Source organism: Schizosaccharomyces pombe (genome assembly GCF_000002945.2).
Source record: "Schizosaccharomyces pombe strain 972h- genome assembly, chromosome: II".
In the NCBI taxonomy this organism is placed as follows: Eukaryota; Fungi; Ascomycota; class Schizosaccharomycetes; order Schizosaccharomycetales; family Schizosaccharomycetaceae; genus Schizosaccharomyces; species Schizosaccharomyces pombe.
Window position 1 is genome coordinate 1,167,452 of NC_003423.3, and position 26,816 is coordinate 1,194,267.

Below are 26,816 nucleotides of genomic sequence, written 5' to 3' on the forward strand. Positions count from 1 at the left end.
GTGTATTTTATTTTAAAGTACTTTATGGTAGGGTGACTTTGTAGAGAAGAAGAACGAGGGTTATTGACACTGTGTTTTCGCCATGTTTGACGACCCATCTAAGAGACTGACATATTTTGAATATGCTGTCGGTGTTCTTTTATGTTCATGGCCTGTTATGAAACAGGCTGTTGAAGAAGAATGGGCCGATGTCGATACCGCCGATAAACGAGACTGGATGGCAGGAGTTTTAGTTGATTATATTACAGTTACGAGCGATGTGGAAGCATGGGACGTTGAAGAATTGATTCTTCAAGTCCTGCAGGATGAATTCAATGTTGGTTCAATAGAAGACGACTCACCCTATATCGTAAGTATTCACCAATACTAAATTAGGTAAAGATTTTTTTCAAACAAGAAAGAACGTAACAAGCTTGCTTGAGACTGAAGATTCGTATATATATATTGGCACCGAAAAAATGATTTAAGTTTGAGGACGAAATATTGGAATATTAGTCAAAAGCTCGAGTTTATACACATATTGCGTTCTGTTGTCTATATTAAAAATTTTTTACTTCTATTAGCATTTAAAATAATTATCAAGTGATACGTCTATTAACAGTCTATTTAGTTGGCTCAAGATTTGGTTAATGTGTGGAAAGCTGCTTGCGAAGATAATTATGAACCTATTCGTGAAATCCATGAGCGTCTCGGAAAACAATTGCTTGAAAAGGAGGAAGGAAAGGAAAAAACTAGAGAAGAGTCAAATCCTCCGGTATTGGTAGAAGACGAAACGATTGTTGATGCTGAGGATGGAGGAGCTGCTCAAAATCAGCAGGAAAAGCAGCAGGGACCCATTGTTGATGATGATGGATTCACCGTTGTCCAGAAAAGACGTCGTTAAAGAGGATGTACTATTCTTATATCTTTTGGTATCATTAAATGAGCATTATTGCTGGGAGCAATTGGTTTTATCTTTTTTGTATTTTGGGGGATAATAAAAATTCAAGTTTTTGGTTTGAAAATTGAAAATTGGGATCGAAATAACTCTTATATTTTTTAAGCCTTTGTAATCCGTGTCATAAGAAGATGTAGTTAAAAGTATAGAAGAACGTGATCCGCCAAAATACGAATACGAGTTAAATTGAGCAGCTTTTTCACTTCTCAAATTTTTAATACTTGTTTTTTATGAGATTAGGCTGTAAATAGAGTGTATTTTAGTCATGCAGACGTAAAAAGGCGCAAAATACATTCTTTCATGAATCGAATGGTTGTACATAAATATGTATTATTTTACTAGTCATTGATCCTTTAAAACTCAACTGCAATTCTGGCTTTCGATCCATGTTTTCCTCCTCTTCAGCAGTATTTGGTAGTGCAAAATTTCTAGCAGTTTCGATGATTGCATGGCTTTGGACCGATTCACTCGTAATATCCACTACTCTTTTCTCGTAGAGCGTGCGGATGGATCCTTGGTTGAGAAATGCAACTGCATGCAATTCACGCTGTAGGGAAAAAAGGAAAGCCCGAATATCAAGGTCTTCTTTTGTTTTAAAATGAATTCGAACGTGACACAACAAGTTATGCCTCAACCTCACAATTTTCTCAACAGAACACATTTGCACCTTGGTGTCTGGTTAGATACGGGAGGATGGTCAACCATAGCCAAAAAAAGCAAATGACAAAACTCTTTGAATTTCTCAATACTCCATGTATTAAGTTAAATTATATACAACAAAAGACGACTTATAAATTTCAATTCTAAGATGGGAATACAGTCAAGTAAATGAGTCGTAAACATAACGACTTTTTAGGAATGCTATTTATTATTTATTTTTTAACTAGCCAAGTAGTTAAGTATATGAACAACAATAATCCTTCAAAAGAGAGAATCTAACAACAAATAAATATATCGAGATGTAAACGATCAAAATGGTGTCTTTTTCATTATAGCAAACGAGCAGACATTAGGGCTAAAAGTATTGTGAAAAGTAGTTGTGACCAACATATTATCTTTTCGATTAAAGCAAAAGTTTTTCAAAAAAAAAAAAGATAATACCGTTCGCCTAGCAAACATCACTTGCCATCTATCCACTGCTGTTGGCTTGAGGTATTAATCAAAATTACAGATCAAATTCAACAGCAAAGATGACATTCCCATCTCTAGTTTTGCAAAAATATCGTAAAGGTTGACCATTATAGTAATTTTTTATTGAGAAACTCATTTTTGTATAAGGAATAGAGATGCTCAAGGTGCTAGGATTGAAAAAGGGATTGCAGAAATCAGCAAGTATGTATTTATTGGGATCAATGGATGATTCTTGGCGAATAACCTGTTGCTGCATTTGTGAGCGTCTGCTTGAATGATCTTCAAAATACTCCATGGGAAGCAATGCATCTGATACTTGCATCTTTGTCATCGTAGCGAAGAAAGGAGAAAATGCCCAAGGCTGATCGCAATATAAATCGAATTCGATACTTGGATCGACATATTGCAGTCCCTTCATCAGTAGGTTGGAACCCATGGGTAGAACATCACGAAGTGGTTTTTCAAATTGATTTCCAAATAAAATGTCATCTGCGGTCAACGTACTCTCTGTAGGTAAAAATCTGCCTCGTATCATAATAGAACAAGTATCGTTGGATTGCTCGAAATATTCTTCGTCTGGAGTTTCATAATCGCGCAGACGTACTTTGACATCTCCTTCAAAGTACTTGCTTTTTACAACATTTGGAGTTCCATTAATAGAAATCGGTTCTTTTTTAGATCCACAAATTAAGAAACACTTCATCTCCGGACGGAGAGGGCGTAATAAAGAAAAGAGTAGCTTATCCAAGTTGGCAAAAATAATATCGGTGTATATGTACTACTTACTAATGTGCGTAATTCTTAGCAAATTCAAACCAAACGGCCTTTTACCAAACCTGTGCTCACTCTCTGTATGTTTGGCAGTAGCTATGGAATATTGATGTTCGTTAAGAGCGTTTCATAAATTAAAGAAGCCAATTTAAGGAAGAAGGAAAGGAAGGTGGTAGTAGTGTGTATTCGTCCAAATGAGACACTCGGGCATGGTTATGAACACTACTTAAGTATAGTAAAACATGTGCCTTAAAGAAGACCAATTTTTTTTTTTTAAAAGCTTCTTTTTGCCAGTGATTTCTCTGTTTTGGAATATCTTATCGATTCGTTGAAATTAATGAAGTTATATAATTTTAGCTGATAGACATCAAGTCTTTGTAGCGAGCATCACAAACCAAACATCAAATCAAAAAAAGTATACTTTGTTTTGTTTTAAAAACATACAAACATAGTTTCTCTTTTTTTTTTCTTTTTTTGAAAAAGAACATTCCACTACAAGAATCAATTTCTTGCAGTTCCAATTGTTTTCACCAGAAAACAGTTTTATAACACAATATTAGGCATATTTAAAAAGAATTGGTGCTGAGGTTATGCTTTTGGAGTATTTTTTTGTAATACTCCTACATGTCAACATTGCTATTTGTTGCTTACATTGACTTTTTAAGTTAATAGATTGTCGCTTTATTTTGAGAACTCTCATAGATAGATAAAACATATTGCTTAAACTAAATGAATAAATGATTTTGCAATTGAAATCTTGAGCATCCTGAAAGTGTTTAAATTGAATAGACGCTAAATGATGAGTGATTTTGCGCACTTGTTTCTGAATAATCGGGAGCTCAATGCAATTTAACCCGTTATTAAAGTTTTTAATCAAAACCGAGTTTTGTTTTACTTTTACAAAACCCGAATCACTTGGTTCTGTAATACTTATCCAAACAAGTTTCAATAAGTGCACATACAGAATTAAGCTTAATAATTACTTTCGATTTAAGAAATAAATAAATTTAATTATGATTTTATAACCGTAAGAGAGTATAGATTACCTTTGCTAAGCATAAAATTGTCGATTTAAAAAAAAAAAAAAAGCACGTGAACTTGCGAAGCAATGTCCAAATTTGAAAGGATAATAAAAAAAGAACAGTACAAAACAAAAACTATTCAACAATAGGTGGATTAAATCAGCAAAATGAAATTGGGTTGTTTGAGGCTTGAGGTCATTGCACTGTCAGTCTTCACCGTCGTCGCATCACTTCACCTCCATTGCAGGGCAAATTGTCACGCTGAAGGAAATTGCTTAATTTTTAAACCATGGAAGCAGTAGGCAAACACGTTAAGTTATTTTGGAACGTTTATAGTGATTATGCCGTACTTATAGCCATATCTTTAAGCTATTTCGTATTTGACGTACTAATGTTGCCCTTTACTCGCCAATTTTCCTTAGAAGACATAACCATTTCTCATCCATTTGCACTTCATGAGCAAGTTCCCACAAAGTATCTCGGTGTATGTTGTTTATCTTGATGATTATAGACAATTGGTAAAATTGCTTAGCTAACCCTCTAGATTATTTGTGTTTTCTTTCCTGCACTTGTCCTCTACGGATTCGGCAAATTAAGAAATAATTCGTTACTATTTTGGAAATCTCTTATGGGTCTCTTATACTCTACAATGGTCTGCGGTCTTTGCGTTTCTCTACTTAAAAATGCGGTGGGCAGGCCACGACCCGACTTCCTTGCACGCTGCCAACCTTTTGAGTCAACTCCAAAAACTGGTTTGGTAGATGTTCTATCTTGTTCTGTGCCATGGTCGGATAAAGTATTGCAGGATGGGTTCCGTTCTTTTCCATCTGGCCACACATCATTTTCATTTGCTGGCCTTGGATTTCTAGCAATCTTCCTTGCAGGTCAGTTAAAGATGTTCCGTAATAAAACCTCTTCATGGAAGGTAGTAGTCCCACTTGTGCCTTTGAGCATTGCATCCTGGATTGGTCTCAGCCGCAGTCAAGATTACCGTCACCACAAAGAAGACATTGCAGTCGGTGCCCTTTTTGGTTTTGCAATTGCGTATGTCGTTTATCGTCAACTCTTTCCTCCTTTAGATCATCATAATGCCGATATCTTATATGTCCAAGCTGAGCTCGATGAAGGTTATACCAACGTTCATTCAGCCGGTAACTCATCAGCCACGAACGCAGAACAGATGGTTTAAGGATCCCTTTATCCTTCTTTTTATTTTATTATTTTGTTAACATGACAACAACGTTTTATTGCTGCAGTGTTCTTATATAGATACAAAAAAACCTGATACTAGTATTTATCTAGATTTATTAGATTTTGACTAATAAATATGTAAAGAAAACTTGGAAGCCGATATCGGGTTAATATTTAACAAATGTAGATTATGTTTAAGAACCGAGAAATTATTTTTTGTTTTTACAATCAAACAATCTCTTCCTCCAAGTCATCCAAATCATCTAAATCAAATTCTTCATCGTCATCATCGTCATACCCAAATTCTTCATCCATAATTTCATCTTCTGCAAATCCAGAAAACAATAAATCTTGCGCTGATAAAGGTTGCAAATCAAAAGAACTTGACTCTTTTTCTTCTTCCTTAGGTAACTCTTTACTTGATGAGGTTTCTGAACTGTCATGGGTCGCTTTTGATTCAGTAGTTTCATCAATTTCTTTTTCTTGTATGCTTTCTTTAGCATCATCTACTTCCTCAAAGGAAGCCTCATCATCTTCCGTCTCAATGACAACTATACCATTGCTGATGACAAACCATACAAAGCTGAAAGCGGATGCAAAAATAAAGAATCCATTCCTCGCCCACAGCAGTTTCCTTTCGGGAGGGACGCTAAACTTAGTAATTGATTTCCTTGTATCATTTGCTTTGGCAGTAACATTGTTCCAAGCAAGGCGAGCTATAGTCAATAGATTTTCGGGTTGAACTTTAATCGATAAAGGAGAAAGTATGTTTGAATCATCGGAAAACCAGGTTTCGCGTAAAGATTTGAGATAGGCATAAAGCTTGGGAGAGTTGAATTGCAAACATGGTCGCAAAGTTGCTTGAGGAAGCTCATTGGTGAAAGCATGGAAAGATAAATAGGCGTAAAACAAACAATCGAGAGATGTTGGCTTTTCACCGAATATAAATTTTGAATCTGAAATCAGGGACTCAAGCGAACCATATACCTGCCGAGCTAATGACGAAATTCTTATACGACGAGCTTGCGTGCGCAGTAGAGCTTGCCTATGTCTAGTAGCATTAGTCCATTTATGAGAAATAGGCATCCTTGATGCTTCATAAGAGACTTCTTCGTCGCGAATACCAAGTGTTTGAGCCAAGCGTTCTTTTGCTTGCCGTTGCAAAGCATTGGGTGTCAAATAATTATGAGGAAATTTAAGTGCCTTTGACCAAGCAGGTCTTATTGCTTCAACAAAATTTTCCTCATTAACAAAGGCTTCTAATAACCAAAGGTCATTGACGGAACCTTCCAATAAACTGGTGAAGGCCATAACATTGGCCAGCTGTTTCGCATCAAAATTATCCAAATTATAGCCCTTCTGTTTCAAGTATATTAAAATGTTTTTCAAAGATCCAATCCAAACATGACCATCCCACAAAGCTGGTAGCTTATGGGTAGGGCTCATACCTGAATTTGCAGTGCGAAGAATTTCAATTTCGTCCTTTGGGACGGCAAGTGCGCAATAAATTAATGCCGCTAAGCATCCAGGATCCATCGTTGGTTGCCCAAGTCCTGGGCTATAAATGAAAAGTTGCAACATTTTGATCAAAAAATGACCCGAACGAATGAATTGAAAAAGTTACCGTCTACAGTAGGGTTGAGATTAGAGAAACACAGAAGAAAGAAAAAAAAGGTAATAACTAACCAACTAGTCCAACTTACCAAATTCGCTGAAGCTAGTTACAATTATCATTCTGATGCTATGCAGTCAAGTAAGCTATACGAACAAGTAACATTGTTACCTATTTATTAGTTGTTAAAAAGTGAATTAAACATCGATAATTAGCACAATAAATCGATTGAGCATTTGAACTTTGAGATTTTACTTAGTATATTTGTATGGCGCTTCTGCTGTATCTGCAGCGTAAAACCCATCTAAAATGAGACTTTGTTTATGCATCCATAGTATAGAAGAATATACAATCTCACAAAAGCTTCACTTGTGATAATCCTTTTTGCACAATGAGTACATATTTAATTATTAAGAAGTATAAGTGTGCTAAAGACTATTCTAAATCCAAACATAACGAACTATTCCTCTATCGAAAATTCAAGTCAATTTATTTCTTATATAAGACAGTATAAATCTTGTATATATATAATTGTACGTATGAATACACATGTAAGCTTTCCCAGTTACCGTCAATGCAAGTCACTCTTTGCTTTCTAGTTAGACATAAACTTTGCGTCAAAGAGTTGATGACGGACTAGCAACAATAATTAGCAAGATATAAAATAGTTCACTCTATTCCAAAAGTTGTAAAATTAGACCCAAGTGGTTTGTTTACTTGCGCTTTGAAACAGATTCGGTGGAAACAGTTTCTACACTCTGAGTAGTAGCAGACTCGGATTCCAATTTAGCCTTTTCAGCTAATTCTTGCTCCCTCATATCTTCAGCGTATTCGCGCTGCTGGATACTTTGAACATGATATCCGAAAACGTATCCAAGTTGAATAAGAATGACACCAGCAAGAAGAAATTCAACAAGAACATGAGAAGCAGCAAGAACGGACAAGTGCATATTTCGTGGGAATTGAACATAATTCTGTAGCTTAACAACCAACATAGAAGGAGCAACATTAACAATAAACAAAATTAGTGCAGTAAGATAAAGAAGCGTGCTAGAGTAAAAGAACAATTTGTCATCACCTTTAGCGCCAGTGGCTTGAATAAGATGGAAAATCATATTAAGTCCCATGATGGTATATACAGTATATTTTACAATGAAATGGGATCCAGCCACCAAAGTATAGTAAGTTTCAGCAGCATCGAAAGCAGACTCAGGGCCAGGACTCCATAAGGTATTCACATCGGCAACGCTCTAAATGACATTAGTAATTTATGCTAAGAAAATAAAGACTATGAACAAAGTAATCAATTCGAAGTGAAGCTCCAAAAACATAAGAACAACAGAAAAATGAGCAGCGCGGCAAACATTGAGCGGTAAGATGAATGCTCGTATCCGATTATGAAAACTTAAACAGACAAAAAGCTCCTTTTTAGAAACGTTCCTGATAAAATAATTTTCCAGATTTATTTTAACAATGCATGTTTTGTAAAACAAATTCAGAATTCACTCAAAGTACCGACTTATAATTTCTCATATTCTGCTCCCTTTGTCTCCAAAAGCTAAACGAAATTGATATCAAATGAAAGTTGATTTTCAAATGAATAATCTTAGAATAAAATAGAAATTTGATTGGAACATACGCTGTGGAAAAGTAAAGCAAAAATAAAACTAGTTGACATAAGGACTCCATAACGGGCAGCGACCTTCAAGCCCTTTTCATCAGCAAAACGAAATATGGATCTTTTAGCCATCTTGAATAATGATAATAAACTTTTTTTTTGTTAATGAAAATATACGTTAGTGGTAGGTTAATTAAGACTACCTTTTTATACCAAAGTGATACCACTCCGCTTTCGACGGTCTAAAGGATTGTATGAGTATAAGGAAATCGAACGCATTTTCCACTAATATGCATTGTATGCAGAAAAACATCATGAACGGCTATCTAAATCTCACGAATAAGAAAAATCAACCCAAGATAAATCAGTTGGCAAAATTATTTAATATAAAATATAACCAGATATATTTGAGCGACTATTGTATGTCACTATTTATTGTAACTGAATACACAACATCATAGCGTTTTCAAGTTAAGCGAGACTGTAAAGCTTATATCAAAATAAGGGAATTTATTAATTGGCTGTAAATAAAACAAATGAATGCCAATGCCTCGATATGTAAAAATACTAATAAAACTACAGAAACAATATAGAAGAACATACAAAGATCCTTTGTATACTTGAAAAAAAGAAATAATTTCATAAATGAGGTGTTTTTGTCTTCCTAACTATATGTTTCGTCAGTTTTCACAATGGTCGCAAAATCTGTTTCTAAAATGCTCAATTGTTTATTATCCTAGTTCCCTATTAGTAAATTTTTTTCATTTCTAATTCTAAAAACTTTTACCTGAGTTTAAACAAACAATTGAACAATATCCGATCGATTTGTTTATCTAATAGCGCATCGCGTAAAATATTTTAGCGTCTTTAAGAAAACATAAATATCTCTTATCTACAAATAACAGAAAATTACATCAACCTTATAAAATATAAAGCATTCCAGAAAACACACTATTCTCCTTTCACACCTAAACTGGTCTTGCATTCATTTGGTCTCGAAGTTATATCTCATATACATATTTGCAGTCCACTCTGCAAAAAACAAATAATACAAAAAGGGTATACGAGTTGTTAAAGAAAAAGGTCCCTGCTTGCTTTACATACTTGGCCGTGTTAATTAATTCAATATGGTGTCGATTTACGTTCCCTTGATATATATTACCATTTTAATGGGCTCTATGTATGGAGTTTCTCGTTTTGTGCGAAAATCCAAAAATCAGGAATCAAAACCAGTATCAGAAGAATGGTTTGGAGAAAATTATTCTAGAAATATATTTTTCAGTCTTTTGCAGCAGAATCCACCTGCCGAGGATACACTTTTGAAAGCTGCTCTCGTTTTACGGGCTACAGAAGGTCTTCGTCGATTGATGAAGCTTAAAGTATCGAGAATGGCATTGAATAATTTGCTCAACCGCGGCGGCGTTGGTGACGAGCTAATTCGTAAGTTTGGTCGTTTGGAAAAGGAAACTGAATTGGAGTTGATGGATATTGCCAAAACTGCCAATTCATTGCAGCCTGGATGGAATCAGTTTATATTCCAAACTTGCAATGAAATAATTGAAAACGAAAAAATTCACAGCATAATTGATAATATTCCCAAGGACATTGATTCTATTTCGCAACGTTGGCAAACCGAAAAAATTCTGTATGAAGCCGCTGATGAGGAATTGCGTATTCAAGCCCAAAAAGAACTTGGAGTGCTATAAATTGTTTTAAAAAAAGATGTTCGTATGTGCCTTTATTCTTTTTTTCCTGTTTCTTTCTTGCATCTGATGTTTTACGTTTTCTTATCTTTTTCTTTCTTTGAAACTAAAATTCCTATTTTATACAATAATCCTTAGAACTCATTCATAAATCAAATTCAGTAATAGACTCCATAAAGGGGGCTTGCTTTATCACTGTCCTTACCTTTATATTGAAAGTCATACTTTTTTCCTATTCATATTATCTATCATCCTATTCCTACTCCCTTTTTTTTCCAAACCAATAACAAAAATATGGAAAGAAAGAAGGAAAAAGAAAAAAGCACTATTTGAAAACAAGTTATTGGAATTCAAATGTATGTTCTGGCCAAAATGTCTCCGTTAAGAGCTCAGCCTTTATAAGTTGGTCTATAATTTACTCTTCATATTCTTTAATATACTCATTCTCTGTTCCATGAACTATCTTGCACAAAAAAAATTGTACATTACTTGTATGGTAATAATCTGGGTATTTATTTTTTTTATTTGCATGTAGATTGCTGCGTTAGTAAAGAGGAGAGTGGATCAAAATTTTTTTTTTTAAATAGAAATGACTGGTTACCAAAAACTTTGCTGTTGCTTCATTTAAAACGGACTTCAAAAATTATTTTTGTTGTTGTTTGTTGTACGCGTCAACAAGTTCCTTCTGCACATATTTTGGTGCTGGAAGATATTTGAGAAACTCCATGCTAAACTCACCCTTGCCTTTAGTCAAGGCTCGTATATCCGAGGAATAAGAAAACATGCTGTTCAAAGGGACCTCCGCCTGCAACGTAAACTCATCTTCGTCTGTATCGCTATCGACAATAGTCGCCTTACGCTTATCAAGATTACCAATTACACCACCTTGATGTTCAACAGGCGCCGTTATGCTTACGTTCATAATTGGTTCCAAAACCATTGGGTTCGCTTGCAAGAAAGCTGTACGGAAAGCAGAAATGGTGGCTAAACGAAATGCCAATTCAGAGGAATCAACGGGATGATAAGCACCATCTTCTAAAACGAACCTGCAATTTTTTATAGGATGACCAATGAGAAATCCTTTTTTCAATGCTTCGTAAAAAGCTTTTTCACAAGCTGGAATATACTGCGTAGGGACTGTTCCACCGGTAACTTTGTTGATAAATTCACAATCAACAACGTTTCCAGATTCGTCTTCCACACCATCCATGTATTCAATGTACCCTTCTACTTTTGCATATTGACCGGCTCCACCAGATTGTTTTTTGTGCAGGTAGCTGAAAGGTACCTTTTTGGAAAGAGTTTCCCGGAATGCAACTCTTGGTTTACCCGTTTCACAGTCAACCTTGTACTCACGACGCATACGTTCGACATAAACTTCCAAATGAAGTTCACCCATACCACTAATGATGGTTTCTTTCGATTCATTATCCAACTGCACACGAAAAGTGGGATCTTCACGCTGAAAGCGATTCAAAGCCTTAGAAAAACTGGTTGTATCTTTGCTCTTCGGTTTTAAAGAAAGTGAAATTACGGGTTCTGGTACAAACATTGAAGTCATAGTATACGATACGGAACCGTCCGTGAAGGTGTCTCCAGAAGCGCATTCGATACCAAATAACGCACAAATCCCTCCAGCTTCAACCTTTTCGATTTCTTCCATATCATTGGAATGCATACGAACGAGGCGTGAAACTTTTATTTTTTTTGTAGAATTGACATTGTAAATGTAATTACCCCGCTTGAGTGTACCTTGATAAATTCGCAAATAGGTGAGCTGGCCAAACCTTCCCTCCTCGAGTTTGAAAGCAAGAGCGACAAGCGGCTTCTCACTGCTAGGAACAAGGGATACTGGCTTTTCTGAGTCTGCTGCATTCAAAGCTATATTTTCGACCTCAGAAGGGTTGGGTAGGTAGTCGCAAACAGCATCCAAAACAGATTGAACTCCAACATTGGACAAGGCAGAACCCATTAATACAGGTGTAAACTTCCTTGCAAGTGTAGTTCTACGAATAGCTCCCATAAGCTGCTCAGGTGTAGGGTCTTCTTCCATTACGTATATATCAGCAATTTCTTCGTCTAAATCGGCAAGCTTTTCAATTAAAGCTGAGCGCTTTTCTTTTGCTAGTTCAATAAGATTCTCAGGAACCTGCTGAGAAATTTCGATTTTCTCACCCTTCGACCCACGATTATAAATTGCACGCATTTGTATAAGATCAACCACACCTTCAAGTTTGTCTTCTTGACCTATAGGAATTTGAACAGCTGCAGCGGGAATTTTCAATTTTGTGTTTATTTGCTGAATGACCTTCCACGGATCTGCACCCATACGATCCATTTTGTTAACAAAAGAGATCCTGGGGACATTGTAGCGGCGCATTTGTCGATCAACTGTGATAGTTTGCGATTGAACACCGGAGACAGCACAGAGTACCAACACTGCACCATCTAGCACACGTAAGGCACGCTCCACCTCAATGGTAAAATCAATGTGACCAGGTGTATCAATAATATTAATGTTATAACTTTTCTCAAAGTCAGTTTTTTGTTTTTCGTTAGCTTCAATCTGATCCACAGTACGTTCCCAAGTGCAATGGGTAGCAGCCGATTGAATGGTAATTCCTTTTTCCCGTTCAAGTTCCATGAAATCCATTTTTGCTCCGACATTATCCTTTCCTCTGACTTCATGAATGTCTTTTATCCTTCCTGTATAGTACAAAACTCTTTCAGTAAAGGTAGTCTTGCCGGAATCAATATGGGCAGATATTCCAATATTTCGAATTTGTTTAAGTCGCTTTTTATCGTTATCATTCAACTGTTCTTGGATATTCAAATTATTTTCTGATGTATTAGAAGCTTCAATGCCCGTATTTGCTACTGACGCGTAACCACGGACGACTAAAGTAGAAAGTCTGGGGAGGCGGCTTGTCAGCGACCTAAATGATAATTTTAGCATTTTATATTATTTCAATAGAATATAAAAACAGCCATGAATAACATAAACAATAAATTCCTAGCTTTGGGAACACGCTGAGGTGGTGAGAGTCGTCGAGCAAGGTGGGAGGAGCAAAGTCGCTTTGTTTACGTGTCGCGAGTTACCGCGGTAACATATTAAATTTATTTAAACGTAAATCAAATACTTACTTAACGCATTTTTAATGAATAACAAAATATACATTTTATATGGAGAATATATATGTATTTGCAATTGAATGTTGCTGATTATTTAAAAGTAGCTTGCTTATCGTCAAGAAAAAAGCGACTTCGTTCTGTATTCGGTATCTCCATGTTTAAATGATTCATGAGGCGGTCCAAGCATAGTACTTATAAAAGAAATACAACTATTTTGTCATGAAGTATTTTGGGCATTGTATCAGAAAGCGCGCTTTTCTAGTATCCACAATCGGTTTGAACCTCACCACCATCGCAATCTATTTCTACTACTAGGGTTTTTTGCTCTTTGCAGTTTTTTAAGCTGAGCTTATTCAATCCTTACTGCTTAATCGGTTAATACCATTTTTTTTCTAATTCTTCTCACGGTTTTTATGACGGCGTATTATATTTAGCTTGAAGAATCTGGACTTAAAAATCTAAGAAGGGTTTAAGAATGCTTGTTGAGGGTGATAAAGGTGTTTTAGAGCCAGTTAACTTTGTGGGTCCTGTTACTAGCTTGGCCCTTATTCACAATGATAAGTTTTTATGCTGTGCTCAAGGACCTTGTTTAAGAATTTACGATGTTTCTGAAAGTCGACACGAAAGTGATTTAATTAAATCAATTTTACTTCCATTTCATAATAGAATACATGGAATGCTTCCTTGTAAACAAGGATTATTTGTTTGGGGAGGAACCTATTTTGCAGTTGTTGATGTTGAAACGAGCCAAGTTTACTATGACCGTATATCTGACTGGATATTTAATGCAGCGGAGCTTGGTGAAGAAAATAAATTTTGCGTCGTTACATCGAAAAATCAAGTTCATCTTCTTTCGTTAAGTAAAGGTTCGTGGGAAGTTACAAATACAATATCTTGCGAGAAAACGCCTCTTTTGTTTTGCGCAACGGTACAAATAAGTGGAAATGAAATTTACATAGCTTCTGCTTCCGCTTTTCAGCAAATTTACGTGTGGAAATTCAATTATAACAATCCACCTTCTTGTGTTTCCATTGACACCTACCTTGTTGGACACGAAGGTGCTTGCTTTGATCTCAAGTTTTCATCGGATGGACGTTACCTTTGCTCAGTTTCTGAAGATCGTACCCTAAGGCTTTGGTCGATCGAGTCGTCACCCTTTTTAATAGCGACAGGCTTTGGTCACTCAGCTCGTGTTTGGCGTTGCGTGTTTCTACCCAACAAAGAAATAGCCACAGTTTCTGAAGATTTGACCTTACGTCTCTGGACTTGGAATGATAAAACGCTCACTAATACTTACACATATACTGGTCATCGCGGGAAACACATATGGTCACTAGTTGTCTCCTCTGCGAACCCAATAATATATACCGGTGGAAATGATGGATCAGTTAGGTCTTGGGATTACAAAACTCGTATTCAGGAATCCTGCATCTCAGTATCCTCATTGTTCACCTCAAAGACTTTGCTTGCTTCTTTTTGTTTTGTTAAATGTCAAAAATTATTATGCCTTGCCAAAAATGGGTAAGCGATTTGCATGCTATCAAATATTCATCTGTCTAACCCAATTAATTTAGAGAAATGTCAATTATAGATAATAAAGGAAAAAAAGCTATTCCTGCTTTGACTACCACATCGGACATGTCTATAATTCGTTCTTGGAAAAACTCTTTTTTTGTTGCTGCTGCCTCCAACAAAGGTACTATATATGTGTTTTCATATCAAAATACGAATTTATTAAAAGCTATTGATTTGCATAGGGGAAAGATTCAGCAACTGCTTACTTATCAAGTTAAAGAAAGATATTTTCTACTATCAAAATCATTTGTAGGAAAAAACCAATTTCGAGTTTACTTACAGGAATTTGATTTTGAAGCCGATAAGGTCAACCTAATTTCAACAATAGAACTGGAGTTGCCGGCAACATTTGATCCGACTTCTCTTACAGTTGATGAAGAATATTCAAATTTTTTAATTGGTTCTCGAACAGGATCGCTGGCTTTGTACAATATTGGTGAAAGCAACTACCTTTCTGTATGGAGGAGAATTCATGAATTTGATGCAATTTCATCCATTCACATCAAGTCGTCAAAACGTGATTACCTCTTAATTCAAACAGTCGGACGTGATGGTTATGTCAATTTATTTTCAATTCCGAGGGTAGAAAAAAGTGCTGTTCCTCAGGAGCTGTGTTCGAAAAAATGTTGTGATGGTATACTAAGCGGGGTGAGTATTATCTTTAAGAATATACGGTTCATGGTTCAGCTAACATATGCTAGGGTTTGTGTAAAAAATTAAAAAATGGAAAGGAAAATCAATGGGTTTGGGGTTTTCATGCATCAAATTTTTTTTTAAGGGATGAGACAAATGAAACTAATGTTTTCTTTATTGATTGTGGAGGTAGTCATCGTCCATGGGCTTTTTCAATGGAGATGGACATTCAAAGTTTTGCATCTTATAGAGCAAATCAACTTTATATTTATAGCACTGCTTTAAATCTTTTGCAAAGAAATTCTGTATTACAAAATGGTTTGCATGGGCGTGAGATTCGAGCAATGGATTTCAATCCTTCAGGGGATCTTTTATTATCAGGATCTGAAGATACTAAAGTAACCCTGCTTGAGTTTCAGAGTAATGGAAACATAATTCCTCTGAATTCTGTCAAGTTTCATAATTCAGGAATCCAATCGCTGACCTGGTTTAGCGATGATATTTTATTTTCCACTGGTGGTCTTGAAGAGTTAAATGTTTATAGGCTAATACAAAAGCCAGAGGCATATCTGAAACGGATCGTTCATGAAAAACTCTGCAAACCAAATAAAAGTAACAAGACTTACGATGGGGATCTTCGAATAACTGACATTTCTGTTGTAAAGGCAACCCATCTGGGTGAAAGAGTGTTATGGATTAATACTGTACAGTCCGATTCGACTATCAAAGCATTCACTTATAACGTAGATACGAAGCAGCTAAATTGTATAAAAAGTTGGAAATATAAGACAGTTTGTTTGGTTTTTGCCGAGGCTGTTATTTTCGGGTCTCATTTATTGTTGGTGGTTGCTTCGACTGATGGTAATGTTGCTATTTGGAACACATTTTGGAGGGATCCTCAAATTGAGCCATTAATAATTTGGATAAAAACAGTGCATCAATTTTGTGTTAAGTCATTAAATATTAGCAGGGATCAAGATGTGTTAACGATTTCTACGGGTGGTGATGATGGTGCAATTTCTCGATCTATACTTTTGTTAGAACAAATAAGTGAAAATTCAGTAGTAGTCAATTCTTTACATAACTACTTTTTTGCTGAAGCTCATGCTTCCAGTGTTACAGGTGTTTTATCAATTACCAAAGAGCTTTTGCTGAGTGTATCCATTGACCAAAGGATATTACTATGGAAAGTCGAGGGTGATTCATTGAAACCGATCCTGGAAAGATATACTCACGTAGCTGATGTGGGTGGCATGATCCGAAATAATGATTTTTTGATAATTTACGGAATTGGTTGCGAAGTTTTTAGACTGGGTTCTTTACGATGATTATTTGCTCAATAATGTCTACTACTCGCCTATTCATTCAGTTTACTCTTATACACTTCAAGGGACCTATCTTTTCATTTATCATGACGATGGTTTAAAAATAATAAATAATTGATTTGATTGAAAGGCGGCACAGCATTTATCGGTATTAAGTATGTGTAGTACTCATAATTTCTTTGTCCTCGAAGACAAAGAAACATAACAGTTACGTGTCAAAAATTTCTTTGTTTCAAAGTATTATAATAGACTTACATTCCATAATAGTTCTTCTATCCCTAAACTAATTTTGCTAAAGTAAACAATTTAAAATTACGGTTTAAGAATGGAAAGAGGAACTAGTAAATTCAGCTGGATTGGACTTGTTGCAAGAATATACAACTATATTCCTCATCCTAGTATTTTTTCGAATGCTATTTTAGGAATTGCATGGCTTTTTTTAATATTTTTATGTTGCAGCTGCTTAACGAAATCATCTATTTTTGCGAGATTACTAAGAGTAAAGAATGAAACAACCACCGTAGACGTCGGTTTCTTTGGAGTGTGTGATCAAGCTATTAATTCAACGTCTCGAGTTTGCCATGAGCTTCGAAATTGGGATCAAACAACTGGTGGTTTAGCATATGAAACTTCGAGATTTGCGTGGCTTCAAGTTCATCCTGTTCTCCTCGCGATTGTTGTTGTATTTTCAACACTATCCATTGTTTTGACTATTTTAAAGTACTTGGCTCCTGCATACATACGCCAATGGTCAATAAGTTGTTTAACTACTAGTACAGCCGCCTGTTTGCTTTTAGCACTCCAAATGGCTTTAGCTCATATTTCGGCTAATTCATATGCTGTAGGAATGAATTTAACTGGGAAAGCTACAGCAAAATTTGGGGTAGCTGCAGCAGTTTTTGGGTGGATTTCCAGTGGATTCTTTTTGCTATTTTCGCTAATACATTTGGGACTTTGGACTATTGAACGAAACAAGCAAAAGTTATTTGAAGAAACATCTCTCTCATTTAGCTTGTAATTATTACGAAAAGAATGTTGGACGACATTGAAATGACTACTATTAAGTAAAATCGCACTTATGATACTCTTTAAACGTATATGACAGATACCCTTTTGACTTTTTTAAAACTATAACTAAATTTCATTTAATTAACACATAAAACAGCATTACTACTAAATTAAGATTAATTGAAACACAATACTTCATTTGCAAAGACTATTAAACAAACATAAATAAGATTTTGTAAACCATATTACTAATTTGAGCAAAAATGTATTGAGAATTAGCTTTTAATGAATCATAAACCATTAAATATAAATTAACTAATGTTGAAAACAGACAATCTAAAATTGCAAATGTTACGAACCAAACGATCAGATGTATATGCCTAAGATTGGTAATCTAATTATAATATATTGAAAGTGGGAGACTTAAATAAAAAAAAGAGAAAAGAAAAGAAAAGTAGCATAACTTAATAAAGGATATTTTTGAAAAGGGATGGAAAATACTCAACTTTACTTGCGTTTTGTTGGACCAGTCATAGGAGAAGCACGACCAGCAGTCAAATCATCATCGGAATATTTCAACGACGATACATAAGGTCGTTTGTATCGAATGTCATATGTACATTCTTTTCTGATATTTGTACGAAGAATCCATCGCTCGGAAGGTGCTAATGTCTTCCACTGCTGAGCTCCAATATCTCCAATCTCCGATTTTACAATACCAGTTGACATGGACACGTATAATATAGTGCCATAAAGAGAAGGGATATCGGCGACATCAATTTCGTGTATTTTTTCACAGTCATATCCTTCTGCAGCCTCAGCACGCACCGTCCAGTACTCGTCACGATATCTTCCAATCGCCGTAACAATCCACAAGCGGCCAGGGCTACTATTAAAAGACGTATCTGGAGGATATTCGGGTTCACATATAATTGTTGAATTAGAATCGTGTGAATTCCTACGTGAAGAATTAGCGCTAACACTTTCCATTATTTCAGCAATTGGTATGTTAAAAAAAGCATTGCGAATATGGTGAAGCTCTGCGACAGGTACCGTAACAACAGTTGCTATCACATTCTTCACAAACTTGTATAAGGGTAATTTCAAAGATGGGGCTTTCAAATTGTGGGCAGTGAGCATTCCACGTACAAGAGCAATCTCAACTTTGAACTTCAAATACTTGGGAGGTTCGGCGACAGCAATAATTTCAAAATCTGCATTTTTATTCTTTTTTTTTCGTTCTGTCAACCAGGCAGAAAATGCTTCTATATGGGAGGGTCGATCTTCATATATCCTCGTGGAGTTAATATATAGGAAATGACGGTAAACTTCATTAAAAAACCAAAGCTTAAAGTTGAGTGTTTGGGGCCAAAAACCGTCAGGAGCTTGAAGTTTAAACACAACCCCTTGGAAATCTAAACCCTTGCTTGCAATGATTTTTTCCACGATTCCTCGAAACCCTTCGTTGCGGCCAGTAAGTAATACCGCTAAAACATCAGGTCGACGTATCGATTCTCTGGCTTGTGAAACACTATACACATTAATAACTATAGACACATGATATATGTTCTGATTCCATCTTTTCAATGCCAAAGTCGACAGTACGAAACCCGAATTCCAATACTTACATTTTTTCATTCCACCAGCCTTCCCAGGCTCTCTTCTCCTCGACCTCGACACCGTCACCGGTAGCAGCTAAAACGTGTGGATCAAAAAACCATCCGCCATTAGCCAAAACTTAAAAAAAAAAGGTTAGTAAATGATCATTGTAAGCAAGTCTCATCAATGAAGTCAGTAAGGAAGAAAGCAAACAGTGAAAGAGTTTACTGAAGTATAAAAGTGAGGACATAAATAATTGCATCTCAGACGCATGGTACATGAAAAAATCCACACTATGGTGAACAGACAACCACTATGCCAAAGGTAAACACGTCGTTTTTTTCCATCTGGACTTGTTAAGACTAACCATTAACATACTATTAAATGCCATCAAAATCCGAATCGCTTGATTGCTCCATATGTTTGCATTTGGCAATGGAGTTTGGAACAAGGTCTGCAAAAGGCTGTTAGTTTTTACGCTCATTCTATCTTTCCAGGGATTGAGCCTTACATTATCGAAATCATAAATGTGAACCTCTTTGATTTTATGAACGTCTATATATCCCCATTTTGAAAAGTCATAGGTTCCAAGCCCAATGTCAACGTTCAAACTCATTAAACTAAAGGCCGATCCAGTTTAAACGTCGAAAATTAAGTTCTTAAATAATAAGATAAAAGTTTCGCCAAAAATTGCTTTTTTTTTTATCTCAAAATTAACTAAGCCAGCATTTGAAAGGTGAAACTACAAAATCCCGTACTAGCCCATATACTGCACATTTTACCGAACCCGACGCTATTGCTAACCGTCCCGATATACTAATGCCAACATACAAAACGAAGTACTGTCGAATCAATCAATAAAAGTCTTAATAATGCAAACATTTAGTGTTAATTTTATTTCATCCCATAGTAATCGTATATTATTAAACATAAGTTTCTTCAAGCCGAGAACTTTGGTAACTGAAAGCGAAAACAAAGGTAAACAATGGACTTCGCATTGTAAAAGAAAGAATAGAGAAAATAGGGATAACCATAAACAAATGAAGAAGTACATACGAAAAAATTATGTGAAGAGCGTTTTTTTTTTTTTTGAAAAGTTGATACGCTCTAAAAGGAACTAACCATAAACTCAACTTTATAAATGCTCTATACTATTGACAAAGAAATGAATGCTCAACAAGTTATTGCATGCAATATTCCATTCTGAAATATAGTGCTGTCCAAGTAAACTTTAGTTAATATAGGAACGACAGCGAAGATATGCTTTATTCTAACAGAATATGCTTAATTTTGAATGAAAGGGGCTCAAAAATGATTCCTTTTTCTCGGCATTAAATTCGGTGCAACACTATACCAACCAAACCCAAAACATATCCACAAAGAGATTCTTTACTTTTGTATCGAACTGCAAGAAGATTTGAGCTGTTTTTATTTGTAGCCTTGAGTATGCAGAGATTCGTGAATTTTCGTTAAAAAGTCTAGGTATCCAAATCCTTCGCGAGTGTTATCCTCTACTAATGTTGAGAATATTTCACCTTCACTACCATCTAAACCCTGGCGTACGATTTGTGGGTGAAGAGCCATGCTGGGAAATTGCATTCTAAGAGAAGAAAGGAGATTGCGAACTTGTACAGAAAGAACTGTGTCCAATGTCGGAAGCTCAAGCGCTTTCAGAGAATCAATATCCTCAAGACTCTCAACACCTAATAGATCTTGAAGTAAAAGAGGAGAGGTTCTTTGATGAAACCATAAGTAAGACTTTTGGCCAGTGACGATTAAAAAAGCACCACCATCCTCAATGAATTTTCGAGATGCTCGAACGCAAAGTGGCATATTGATAGGTAGACAACCCGTATTTTCAGGGTCAGGAAGACAATCAGTGGGCTGTAATTGATGTAGTGCATAAATGTTTGGATAAAGATTTAGCATCAACTCTTGAATAGGAGCTGCTCTCACCTCTCTGAGCTGTGAAACACGAATATCACTATGAATGCTTCCACTTCGGATAGCAGATGATTTCAAAACTGCAAGAATCAAAATAGGTAATAACACCAAGTTCTTTGGAAGAACCAGTTGGCCTGGAGTCAAACGATTAGCAGCAACCTTCCGATAACTAGATAAGATTTTCACGACACCCTCCACTAACCTAACCGATGTATCTTTTAAAGAACCCGCTGCAATATTTGTCGATGCAATTTTAGCTAAAACTGCAACGATAGGTTCAACAATGGCAAGAGAAATCGTATCGTAGCTTTTAGAAGTGACAGCACAGCAATAGTTAACAACCCTTACTCTTCTCTCACCAGAAGGAGTGGTATATAAAACCGCAGTTTGAAAGTGAGCGTCCAAAGCTCCATTTAATTTTCCATCATAGGAAAACAGAACTGTTACACTTTTATCAGCATCAAGACTGCCAAATTCGATATCTTGTGGAGTTCGTTGCAAGAAGTTGCCTAAATATTTGGAGACACGCAGACCATTTGAGCATCGTGTCTTCAACATCACTCGATAGCCTTGCTCTCTGGTAACACTTCTAAATAAATCTTGTTTAAGTCGAGATCCATCACGATCAGCAACAAAATTACTATAGTGGTAAATCTGCCCACCACTTAAGGTCGCAACACTTCCAACAGTAGCAACATCAACATAAGCAGTAGCAGTAAAGAAAATATCAACACCTATACCAGCAGTAACATATTCATCGGCAAGAGATGTATACCACTTGTCTTGGGTGTTCCAAAGATTCTTTTCATCAGAAGTCCCATATAATCTTTGATCTTCACGATGCCTTAATTTCCCCAATCCCATCGTAGGAAGAGCACTAACAAAAACAAAAGCTTTTCCACCTGTTTCCTTAAGAAGGAGTTTTACTACTTCCAGTGCATTGCCAACGACTGGTTCGGGAATTTTAACATCTTGAAAAATTGCAGGGAAACTGTCCAGCAATCTCTCAATGACAACTTTTGAAGCAATGGGATCAACAAAAAGACCGGAAGAAAATGGAACAAAGGGATTCTCTAAATCAGAAGCAGCTAACATATGGGGTTGCTCTAAATTAGGAGATAAATTGAAGAAATTAACGCTTCGATCAAAGCAGACAATAGCAATTTTGACATTAGGATCAAGAGGTACCGGTCCGTAGAGAATATTCCGAATAGCTTCAGCTGCAACCTTGGGAAGTCCTTTGGAGGAAGCTTCATAGGAAACATCAATCATAAAAACAAAGCGAGCCGGCTTTGGCGGATCCTCCTTTATCCAATAGTCCTTCCCCACTTTAAAATCAATAGTGCCAACATTTAATTCTGGACGAGACTCCACTCCATCATGCTGACTACCGACTAAAGGATTAAAACCATCATCATTAAAACTATTTTCTGAACCGCAAAGATTGCAAGTCCATTTACTACTTGCCATCGTGAATTGGATAAAAGGATTGATGTAGCCACGACATTTTTTGCAACGTGGGGGATTTGAATTTGTGTTATCTACAACGGGTACGGGTGCTTCATCAGGACGTAACTCTGCGAACGGTTGAACAATCATTCCCAAGGGGATTCCGGAAGCATTGCAAACATCATTGGTAGCTGGAATCGCGTAACTGGTAAACTGAACGAATTTGGAAGATGAATTTCCTTGTTCATACCCAACAAAATCTGTAGTGGACATAGGTGGAGAACCCTTTTCCATGGTATTGAATATTTGGTTTTTAAACAATTGCTGATCTTCATAGCGAACTTCAGGAGCCGAAGGTAATGCTGCAGGATCGAGGAGATTTGTATCATTAGAAAAAGATTCTGGAAGTACTGAGGGTGTACTTGGCGTAGGATAATTCATGGAAGGCGGGATAGCAGGCGACATGACAGGAGCCAAAGCTGGTTCAGCATCTGTCAATGACATATCATATGCATGGGCATCTTTATGTCTTCTAGCGCGTCGGGGTTGTGGAGCCATTGCACTACCTTGCTGTATATACATTTGTGCGTTCATTTGAGCAGCTAACTGAGTGTCAATTTCAGGGCCCCCATATGAAGCAATATTGCCAGCAACATTTTGCCTATAAGTCTCAGGATTACCGTAATTTCCAAACTGCCCGGGATAGGCCATTTTGTTTTTGTGTCAAGTTTACTTGGTGGATGTACGAATATAAGTAGGTAAGGGTAGGGCAAAATATATACCAAATAAAAAGACTGATTTGAAAGAGTAACACGATATAAATAATTTTAGATAATAAAGTGTGAAATTTGAGATTCTTCAGGAACATCAGATATGAACTGGATGCATTTCCGATTGTCAAAAGTTGACTTCCCTTTAAATTTGGAAATGGACAATTTAGCTCTATATGTAAAAAACCTCAGCTGTTTCAAAAAATGTCATTTCACATGGGCAGTGGCTCTTTAATGAAACAGCTAATAATATTGATACAGCGGAGAAAGTATCTATACACCTAGTATCTATAGCGAATAGTCAATAATGATATTCAAAACAAGTGTTATTAACCTAAATAATTTAGATTGACATTTTGAAAACTAAGAAAGAATGAATGTAAAGATAGGTATAAAAATGTAAAGCAAATTTTGATTGCAAATTATTAAAGGATAGATATATGCAACAGATGCAGTAACAAAAGGAGGGTCAAAGAACGGGGAAATCAAAATCACTGGACTCCATAAACTGATTGTGTCAAAAAATTAAATAAGATATTTAGCAAATGTTCTTGACAAACTTCGTTTAACACTCATTTTTTGGGCATTCACAAAGGAATCAATAATCACTTGAATGGCTTTGTCTATATGTGAAGGGCGCACAAACTCACTGAGCTGCATTTTTGCAAATGCTTCACTTAAACGGATAGCAGACTCCAGATGACGCACAGTAATAGGATAACTTCCAGTAGCCAGTGACTCGCGTCTCATATCGCTATAAAGTCTCGAAATCTTTTCTTCATCCATTTGCTGTAATCGAGGAAAAACTTTTTCACGAGCGAAATGGATATATTTACGAAGAAGATCTTGGGGAATGGGTTTGGCATCAATACCAGTCTCAGTAGGGACTTTCTTCAAGACATCCATATTCGGATCAAATGCAGGATGAGATCGAATATGACTTGATACAACAAAATTAGCTAGCTGTTCATCAATTTCAGGATTAACCGTGTCTTTGACGACCTGAAGGATGTCAAAACGAGATAAAATAGGTTCGGTCAGCTCAACATTTTGATTAAAAGGAATTGTAGTGTTATAACGTCCACCGATGGGATTAGCGGCAGCAATAATAGTGCACCTCGCCTGCAAGGTAGTCACAATACCCGCCTTAGAAATAGAAATACTTTGTTGTTCCATGGCTTCGTGAATAGAAGTACGATCCTGATCATTCATTTTATCGAACTCGTCAATCAAACAAACACCTTTATCTGCTAAAACCAAAGCACCCCCTTCCAAAGTCCATTCATTCGTAATGGGGTCTTTACGGACGGATGCAGTTAGACCAACAGCACTGGCACCCTGACCTGTGGCGAAGACAGCCCTATGTGCCGTTTTTTCAACATACTTAAGAAATTGAGATTTGGCGGTTCCTGGATCTCCCAACAATAAAACATTGATATCACCTCTAATTTTATGCTTACCGTTAATATTTTTGGGGACACCACCGAATAAAGCAGCAGCAATAGCAGTTTTGATAGAGCGATGTCCATAAATAGAAGGCGCCATCGATGCAATAATTCTGTTGTGAATATCAGGCGACTTTGCTAATGCCCGAATTTCCCTTTCCTCATCATCAGTAAGCCGACTTAAAGAGAAATCATCATCAGTATTACCACTGCCGTCAAGTTGCGATATGTGATTTGCTTCTATAATTGTAGCGAAGACAGGAAACCCGTTTTTGGTATTCAGACTAGCATCGAAGTTATTGCGGTATATGCCAGTAACATCAATCTCTTCGCCTGGTTTGGCAACATCAACCAAGTCCGCTAAAAGAATAACTTCACGGTGTCGAGGCAGTCTACCTGAGGGGACGGTGCCAGGTGATTCTTGTAAAGTGATCCTTTGATAGTTATTATATACAGTCCGTTCAGAGTTGATTACAAACGGACCACGGCTGGAACAGTTGTGACAGAAAGAAATTTTTACTTCAACGCTAGAGTCTTGAAAAAATGGACCCAAAGTAGCACCACATTTGGTACATGTAAACCGAATGTATTTTAATTGTGGAAAAAGCCCAGTGCGCCTAGTTACGACACCAGATACCCGTACAAGGCAATTAAGATGGGATTGTCGTAGATCGCGTAAAGTAAAACAAGTAGGAAGATTAGTGATACGAACATGAATATCAGAGTGTATTCTTTCATAGTCTGGATAATGCAAAAGAGTGGCTTCCAAAGCAACACGATCAAATATGCGAAAAATAGGTGCAGGCGCATTGGCCAAGAAATAAGCCAAAATGGGTTTAGATTCACCAAGATGGGCATAATTAACCATCAACGACTCAGCATTAACCTCACCCAATGTGCGAATACGGTTACCGTATACAGAGGTGCCATTTTCATCTGTATATTCAAGAAGGAAATTTTTGAATTCTCGAGCAATTGTACGCCGAACAGGATCAAGAGTAACCCATTCGGCAATACTATCGGCCTTTACGTCGGCAATTGATTCAAGAGGAAGTTCACCAGATTCGTCCAATGCGCCAACATTAGGTGAATATTCGTCGTAAATTCGATGTCGATGACGAGTGAAGCCTGTGCCAAGATTGGAGTCCAAATCATCATCTTCATCTTGTAAAAATGCAGCAGGTTTTGTTCTACCTGCAGCAGCATCGAGCTCAATATCACGTCGTCTCAACCTGGCATCAACAGCTCTTCGGGCCCCGATATCTAATTCTTCAAGATCGTTATCGTCATCTAGTTCTTCAATGTCATAACGATCTAGCTCCAAATTTTGTTGATAATCACTATACAGTTAGAAAAAAGTACCTTATTTGACGCGAAATGTGAAACTACTCTTTTGAAAATCAAGATTTGTTCTGTCAATATAACCGCAACCTAGGAATCCAATAAATATATTTATTTACAAGAAGGAGAAGAAATAGTATGTAATTTATATATTGATGGCAACACTTAGTATACACAACATTGACAAGACACGTCTCAAGCATAGCTATAAAACTTACCGTTCCATTCCTTCTCCGAACAAATCTTCACCTTCTTCATCCTCTACATCTAAAGCTTCTCCGTCCAGATCCTCAATATCCTCCTCCACGAGAGCTTCTGCAGCTTCATCAGAGAATTCTGGAGGAGGTGAAGAAGGAGGTAAAGAAAGAGGTGTAGCACCGAGAGAAGAATTTTCTGATTCAAAAGGTAAACTTTCAGAATCGCGGCGACCCCTTTTCCGAAAAGAATCCATCTTTGGACTCAAATACTTTAAAGATGTTGTTTCTAACTATTTTAATGCATTGAATAGCTAGAGTATTGCAGGATGAAAGAATAAGAAATGCTACAGTATATTGTTAAATTGTATTGGAAAATGTAGTGATACCTGTAAATGAAATAGAGGAGCGTAATG

General features: G+C 36.5%; 13 protein-coding genes and 14 long non-coding RNA genes across 27 annotated transcripts; 16 read left to right on the top strand and 11 right to left on the bottom strand.

The window, feature by feature from the left end:
• Positions 1 to 71: 71 nt before the first annotated feature.
• tsr2 (rRNA processing protein Tsr2) lies at positions 72 to 1,065 on the top strand. The gene is made up of 2 exons (NM_001021375.3): positions 72 to 349; positions 611 to 1,065. Exons 1-2 carry the CDS (start codon positions 83 to 85, stop codon positions 881 to 883), a joined length of 540 nt encoding a protein of 179 aa, NP_595465.1. The 5' UTR covers positions 72 to 82; the 3' UTR covers positions 884 to 1,065.
• Positions 576 to 1,598, bottom strand: saw1 (DNA recombination protein Saw1; the record flags this gene model as incomplete). Its single annotated transcript, NM_001021376.3, has 1 exon — positions 576 to 1,598. The coding sequence occupies one exon, from the start codon at positions 1,596 to 1,598 to the stop codon at positions 1,236 to 1,238; it is 363 nt and encodes a 120-aa protein (NP_595466.1). The 3' UTR covers positions 576 to 1,235.
• SPOM_SPNCRNA.1419 lies at positions 1,368 to 1,906 on the top strand. The gene has a single exon (NR_150300.1). It is a non-coding gene; the product is annotated as a non-coding RNA (long non-coding RNA).
• duc2 lies at positions 1,876 to 2,771 on the bottom strand (the record flags this gene model as incomplete). Its single annotated transcript, NM_001021377.3, has 1 exon — positions 1,876 to 2,771. One exon carries the CDS (start codon positions 2,769 to 2,771, stop codon positions 2,103 to 2,105), a length of 669 nt encoding a protein of 222 aa, NP_595467.1. The 3' UTR covers positions 1,876 to 2,102.
• On the top strand, positions 2,020 to 2,659 carry SPOM_SPNCRNA.5048. Its single transcript, NR_194404.1, has one exon. It is a non-coding gene; the product is annotated as a non-coding RNA (long non-coding RNA).
• Positions 2,772 to 2,875: 104 nt separating the features above from the next.
• SPOM_SPNCRNA.5049 lies at positions 2,876 to 3,581 on the top strand. Its single transcript, NR_194405.1, has one exon. It is a non-coding gene; the product is annotated as a non-coding RNA (long non-coding RNA).
• A 274-nt stretch (positions 3,582 to 3,855) lies between these two features.
• Positions 3,856 to 6,781, bottom strand: mtx1 (metaxin 1). The gene is made up of 2 exons (NM_001356159.2): positions 6,756 to 6,781; positions 3,856 to 6,679 (listed from the first exon to the last, which is right to left on the bottom strand). Exon 2 carries the CDS (start codon positions 6,631 to 6,633, stop codon positions 5,281 to 5,283), a length of 1,353 nt encoding a protein of 450 aa, NP_001342904.1. The 5' UTR covers positions 6,634 to 6,679; positions 6,756 to 6,781; the 3' UTR covers positions 3,856 to 5,280.
• Positions 4,151 to 5,193, top strand: SPOM_SPBC409.18 (phosphatidic acid phosphatase; the record flags this gene model as incomplete). Its single annotated transcript, NM_001021378.3, has 2 exons — positions 4,151 to 4,345; positions 4,406 to 5,193. The coding sequence occupies 2 exons, from the start codon at positions 4,151 to 4,153 to the stop codon at positions 5,048 to 5,050; spliced, it is 840 nt and encodes a 279-aa protein (NP_595468.1). The 3' UTR covers positions 5,051 to 5,193.
• Positions 6,782 to 7,028: 247 nt separating the features above from the next.
• Positions 7,029 to 8,462, bottom strand: shr3 (chaperone protein Shr3). The gene is made up of 2 exons (NM_001021380.3): positions 8,304 to 8,462; positions 7,029 to 7,914 (listed from the first exon to the last, which is right to left on the bottom strand). The coding sequence occupies exons 1-2, from the start codon at positions 8,412 to 8,414 to the stop codon at positions 7,378 to 7,380; spliced, it is 648 nt and encodes a 215-aa protein (NP_595470.1). The 5' UTR covers positions 8,415 to 8,462; the 3' UTR covers positions 7,029 to 7,377.
• Positions 8,463 to 9,230: 768 nt separating this feature from the next.
• On the bottom strand, positions 9,231 to 10,114 carry SPOM_SPNCRNA.5050. Its single transcript, NR_194406.1, has one exon. It is a non-coding gene; the product is annotated as a non-coding RNA (long non-coding RNA).
• On the top strand, positions 9,281 to 10,458 carry sec66 (translocation subcomplex subunit Sec66). Its single transcript, NM_001021381.3, has one exon. It carries the CDS (start codon positions 9,410 to 9,412, stop codon positions 9,986 to 9,988), a length of 579 nt encoding a protein of 192 aa, NP_595471.1. The 5' UTR covers positions 9,281 to 9,409; the 3' UTR covers positions 9,989 to 10,458.
• mef1 (mitochondrial translation elongation factor G) lies at positions 10,425 to 13,035 on the bottom strand. The gene has a single exon (NM_001021382.4). It carries the CDS (start codon positions 12,939 to 12,941, stop codon positions 10,629 to 10,631), a length of 2,313 nt encoding a protein of 770 aa, NP_595472.2. The 5' UTR covers positions 12,942 to 13,035; the 3' UTR covers positions 10,425 to 10,628.
• SPOM_SPNCRNA.5051 lies at positions 12,514 to 13,039 on the top strand. Its single transcript, NR_194407.1, has one exon. It is a non-coding gene; the product is annotated as a non-coding RNA (long non-coding RNA).
• A 185-nt stretch (positions 13,040 to 13,224) lies between these two features.
• On the bottom strand, positions 13,225 to 13,988 carry SPOM_SPNCRNA.5052. Its single transcript, NR_194408.1, has one exon. It is a non-coding gene; the product is annotated as a non-coding RNA (long non-coding RNA).
• On the top strand, positions 13,396 to 16,799 carry trm734. Its single transcript, NM_001021384.3, has 3 exons — positions 13,396 to 14,638; positions 14,692 to 15,340; positions 15,394 to 16,799. The coding sequence occupies exons 1-3, from the start codon at positions 13,593 to 13,595 to the stop codon at positions 16,651 to 16,653; spliced, it is 2,955 nt and encodes a 984-aa protein (NP_595473.1). The 5' UTR covers positions 13,396 to 13,592; the 3' UTR covers positions 16,654 to 16,799.
• Positions 15,159 to 16,792, bottom strand: SPOM_SPNCRNA.569. The gene has a single exon (NR_150939.1). It is a non-coding gene; the product is annotated as a non-coding RNA (long non-coding RNA).
• Positions 16,800 to 16,975: 176 nt separating the features above from the next.
• On the top strand, positions 16,976 to 17,873 carry dni2 (claudin-like protein Dni2; the record flags this gene model as incomplete). Its single annotated transcript, NM_001021385.1, has 2 exons — positions 16,976 to 17,664; positions 17,816 to 17,873. 2 exons carry the CDS (start codon positions 16,976 to 16,978, stop codon positions 17,871 to 17,873), a joined length of 747 nt encoding a protein of 248 aa, NP_595474.1.
• Positions 17,874 to 18,024: 151 nt separating this feature from the next.
• SPOM_SPBC4.02C (rRNA methyltransferase) lies at positions 18,025 to 19,995 on the bottom strand. The gene is made up of 4 exons (NM_001021386.4): positions 19,769 to 19,995; positions 19,636 to 19,711; positions 19,287 to 19,395; positions 18,025 to 19,189 (listed from the first exon to the last, which is right to left on the bottom strand). The coding sequence occupies exons 1-4, from the start codon at positions 19,871 to 19,873 to the stop codon at positions 18,166 to 18,168; spliced, it is 1,314 nt and encodes a 437-aa protein (NP_595475.2). The 5' UTR covers positions 19,874 to 19,995; the 3' UTR covers positions 18,025 to 18,165.
• SPOM_SPNCRNA.5053 lies at positions 19,440 to 20,254 on the top strand. Its single transcript, NR_194409.1, has one exon. It is a non-coding gene; the product is annotated as a non-coding RNA (long non-coding RNA).
• Positions 20,195 to 23,370, bottom strand: sfb3 (COPII-coated vesicle-associated protein Sfb3). The gene has a single exon (NM_001021387.3). It carries the CDS (start codon positions 23,359 to 23,361, stop codon positions 20,686 to 20,688), a length of 2,676 nt encoding a protein of 891 aa, NP_595476.1. The 5' UTR covers positions 23,362 to 23,370; the 3' UTR covers positions 20,195 to 20,685.
• Positions 20,496 to 21,732, top strand: SPOM_SPNCRNA.5054. Its single transcript, NR_194410.1, has one exon. It is a non-coding gene; the product is annotated as a non-coding RNA (long non-coding RNA).
• Positions 22,577 to 22,886, top strand: SPOM_SPNCRNA.5055. The gene has a single exon (NR_194411.1). It is a non-coding gene; the product is annotated as a non-coding RNA (long non-coding RNA).
• Positions 22,991 to 23,456, top strand: SPOM_SPNCRNA.5056. The gene has a single exon (NR_194412.1). It is a non-coding gene; the product is annotated as a non-coding RNA (long non-coding RNA).
• A 13-nt stretch (positions 23,457 to 23,469) lies between these two features.
• On the top strand, positions 23,470 to 23,734 carry SPOM_SPNCRNA.5057. Its single transcript, NR_194413.1, has one exon. It is a non-coding gene; the product is annotated as a non-coding RNA (long non-coding RNA).
• A 22-nt stretch (positions 23,735 to 23,756) lies between these two features.
• mcm2 (MCM complex subunit Mcm2) lies at positions 23,757 to 26,691 on the bottom strand. Its single transcript, NM_001021388.3, has 2 exons — positions 26,425 to 26,691; positions 23,757 to 26,205 (listed from the first exon to the last, which is right to left on the bottom strand). The coding sequence occupies exons 1-2, from the start codon at positions 26,655 to 26,657 to the stop codon at positions 23,946 to 23,948; spliced, it is 2,493 nt and encodes an 830-aa protein (NP_595477.1). The 5' UTR covers positions 26,658 to 26,691; the 3' UTR covers positions 23,757 to 23,945.
• Positions 23,859 to 25,549, top strand: SPOM_SPNCRNA.5058. Its single transcript, NR_194414.1, has one exon. It is a non-coding gene; the product is annotated as a non-coding RNA (long non-coding RNA).
• On the top strand, positions 25,974 to 26,816 carry SPOM_SPNCRNA.5059. Its single transcript, NR_194415.1, has one exon. It is a non-coding gene; the product is annotated as a non-coding RNA (long non-coding RNA).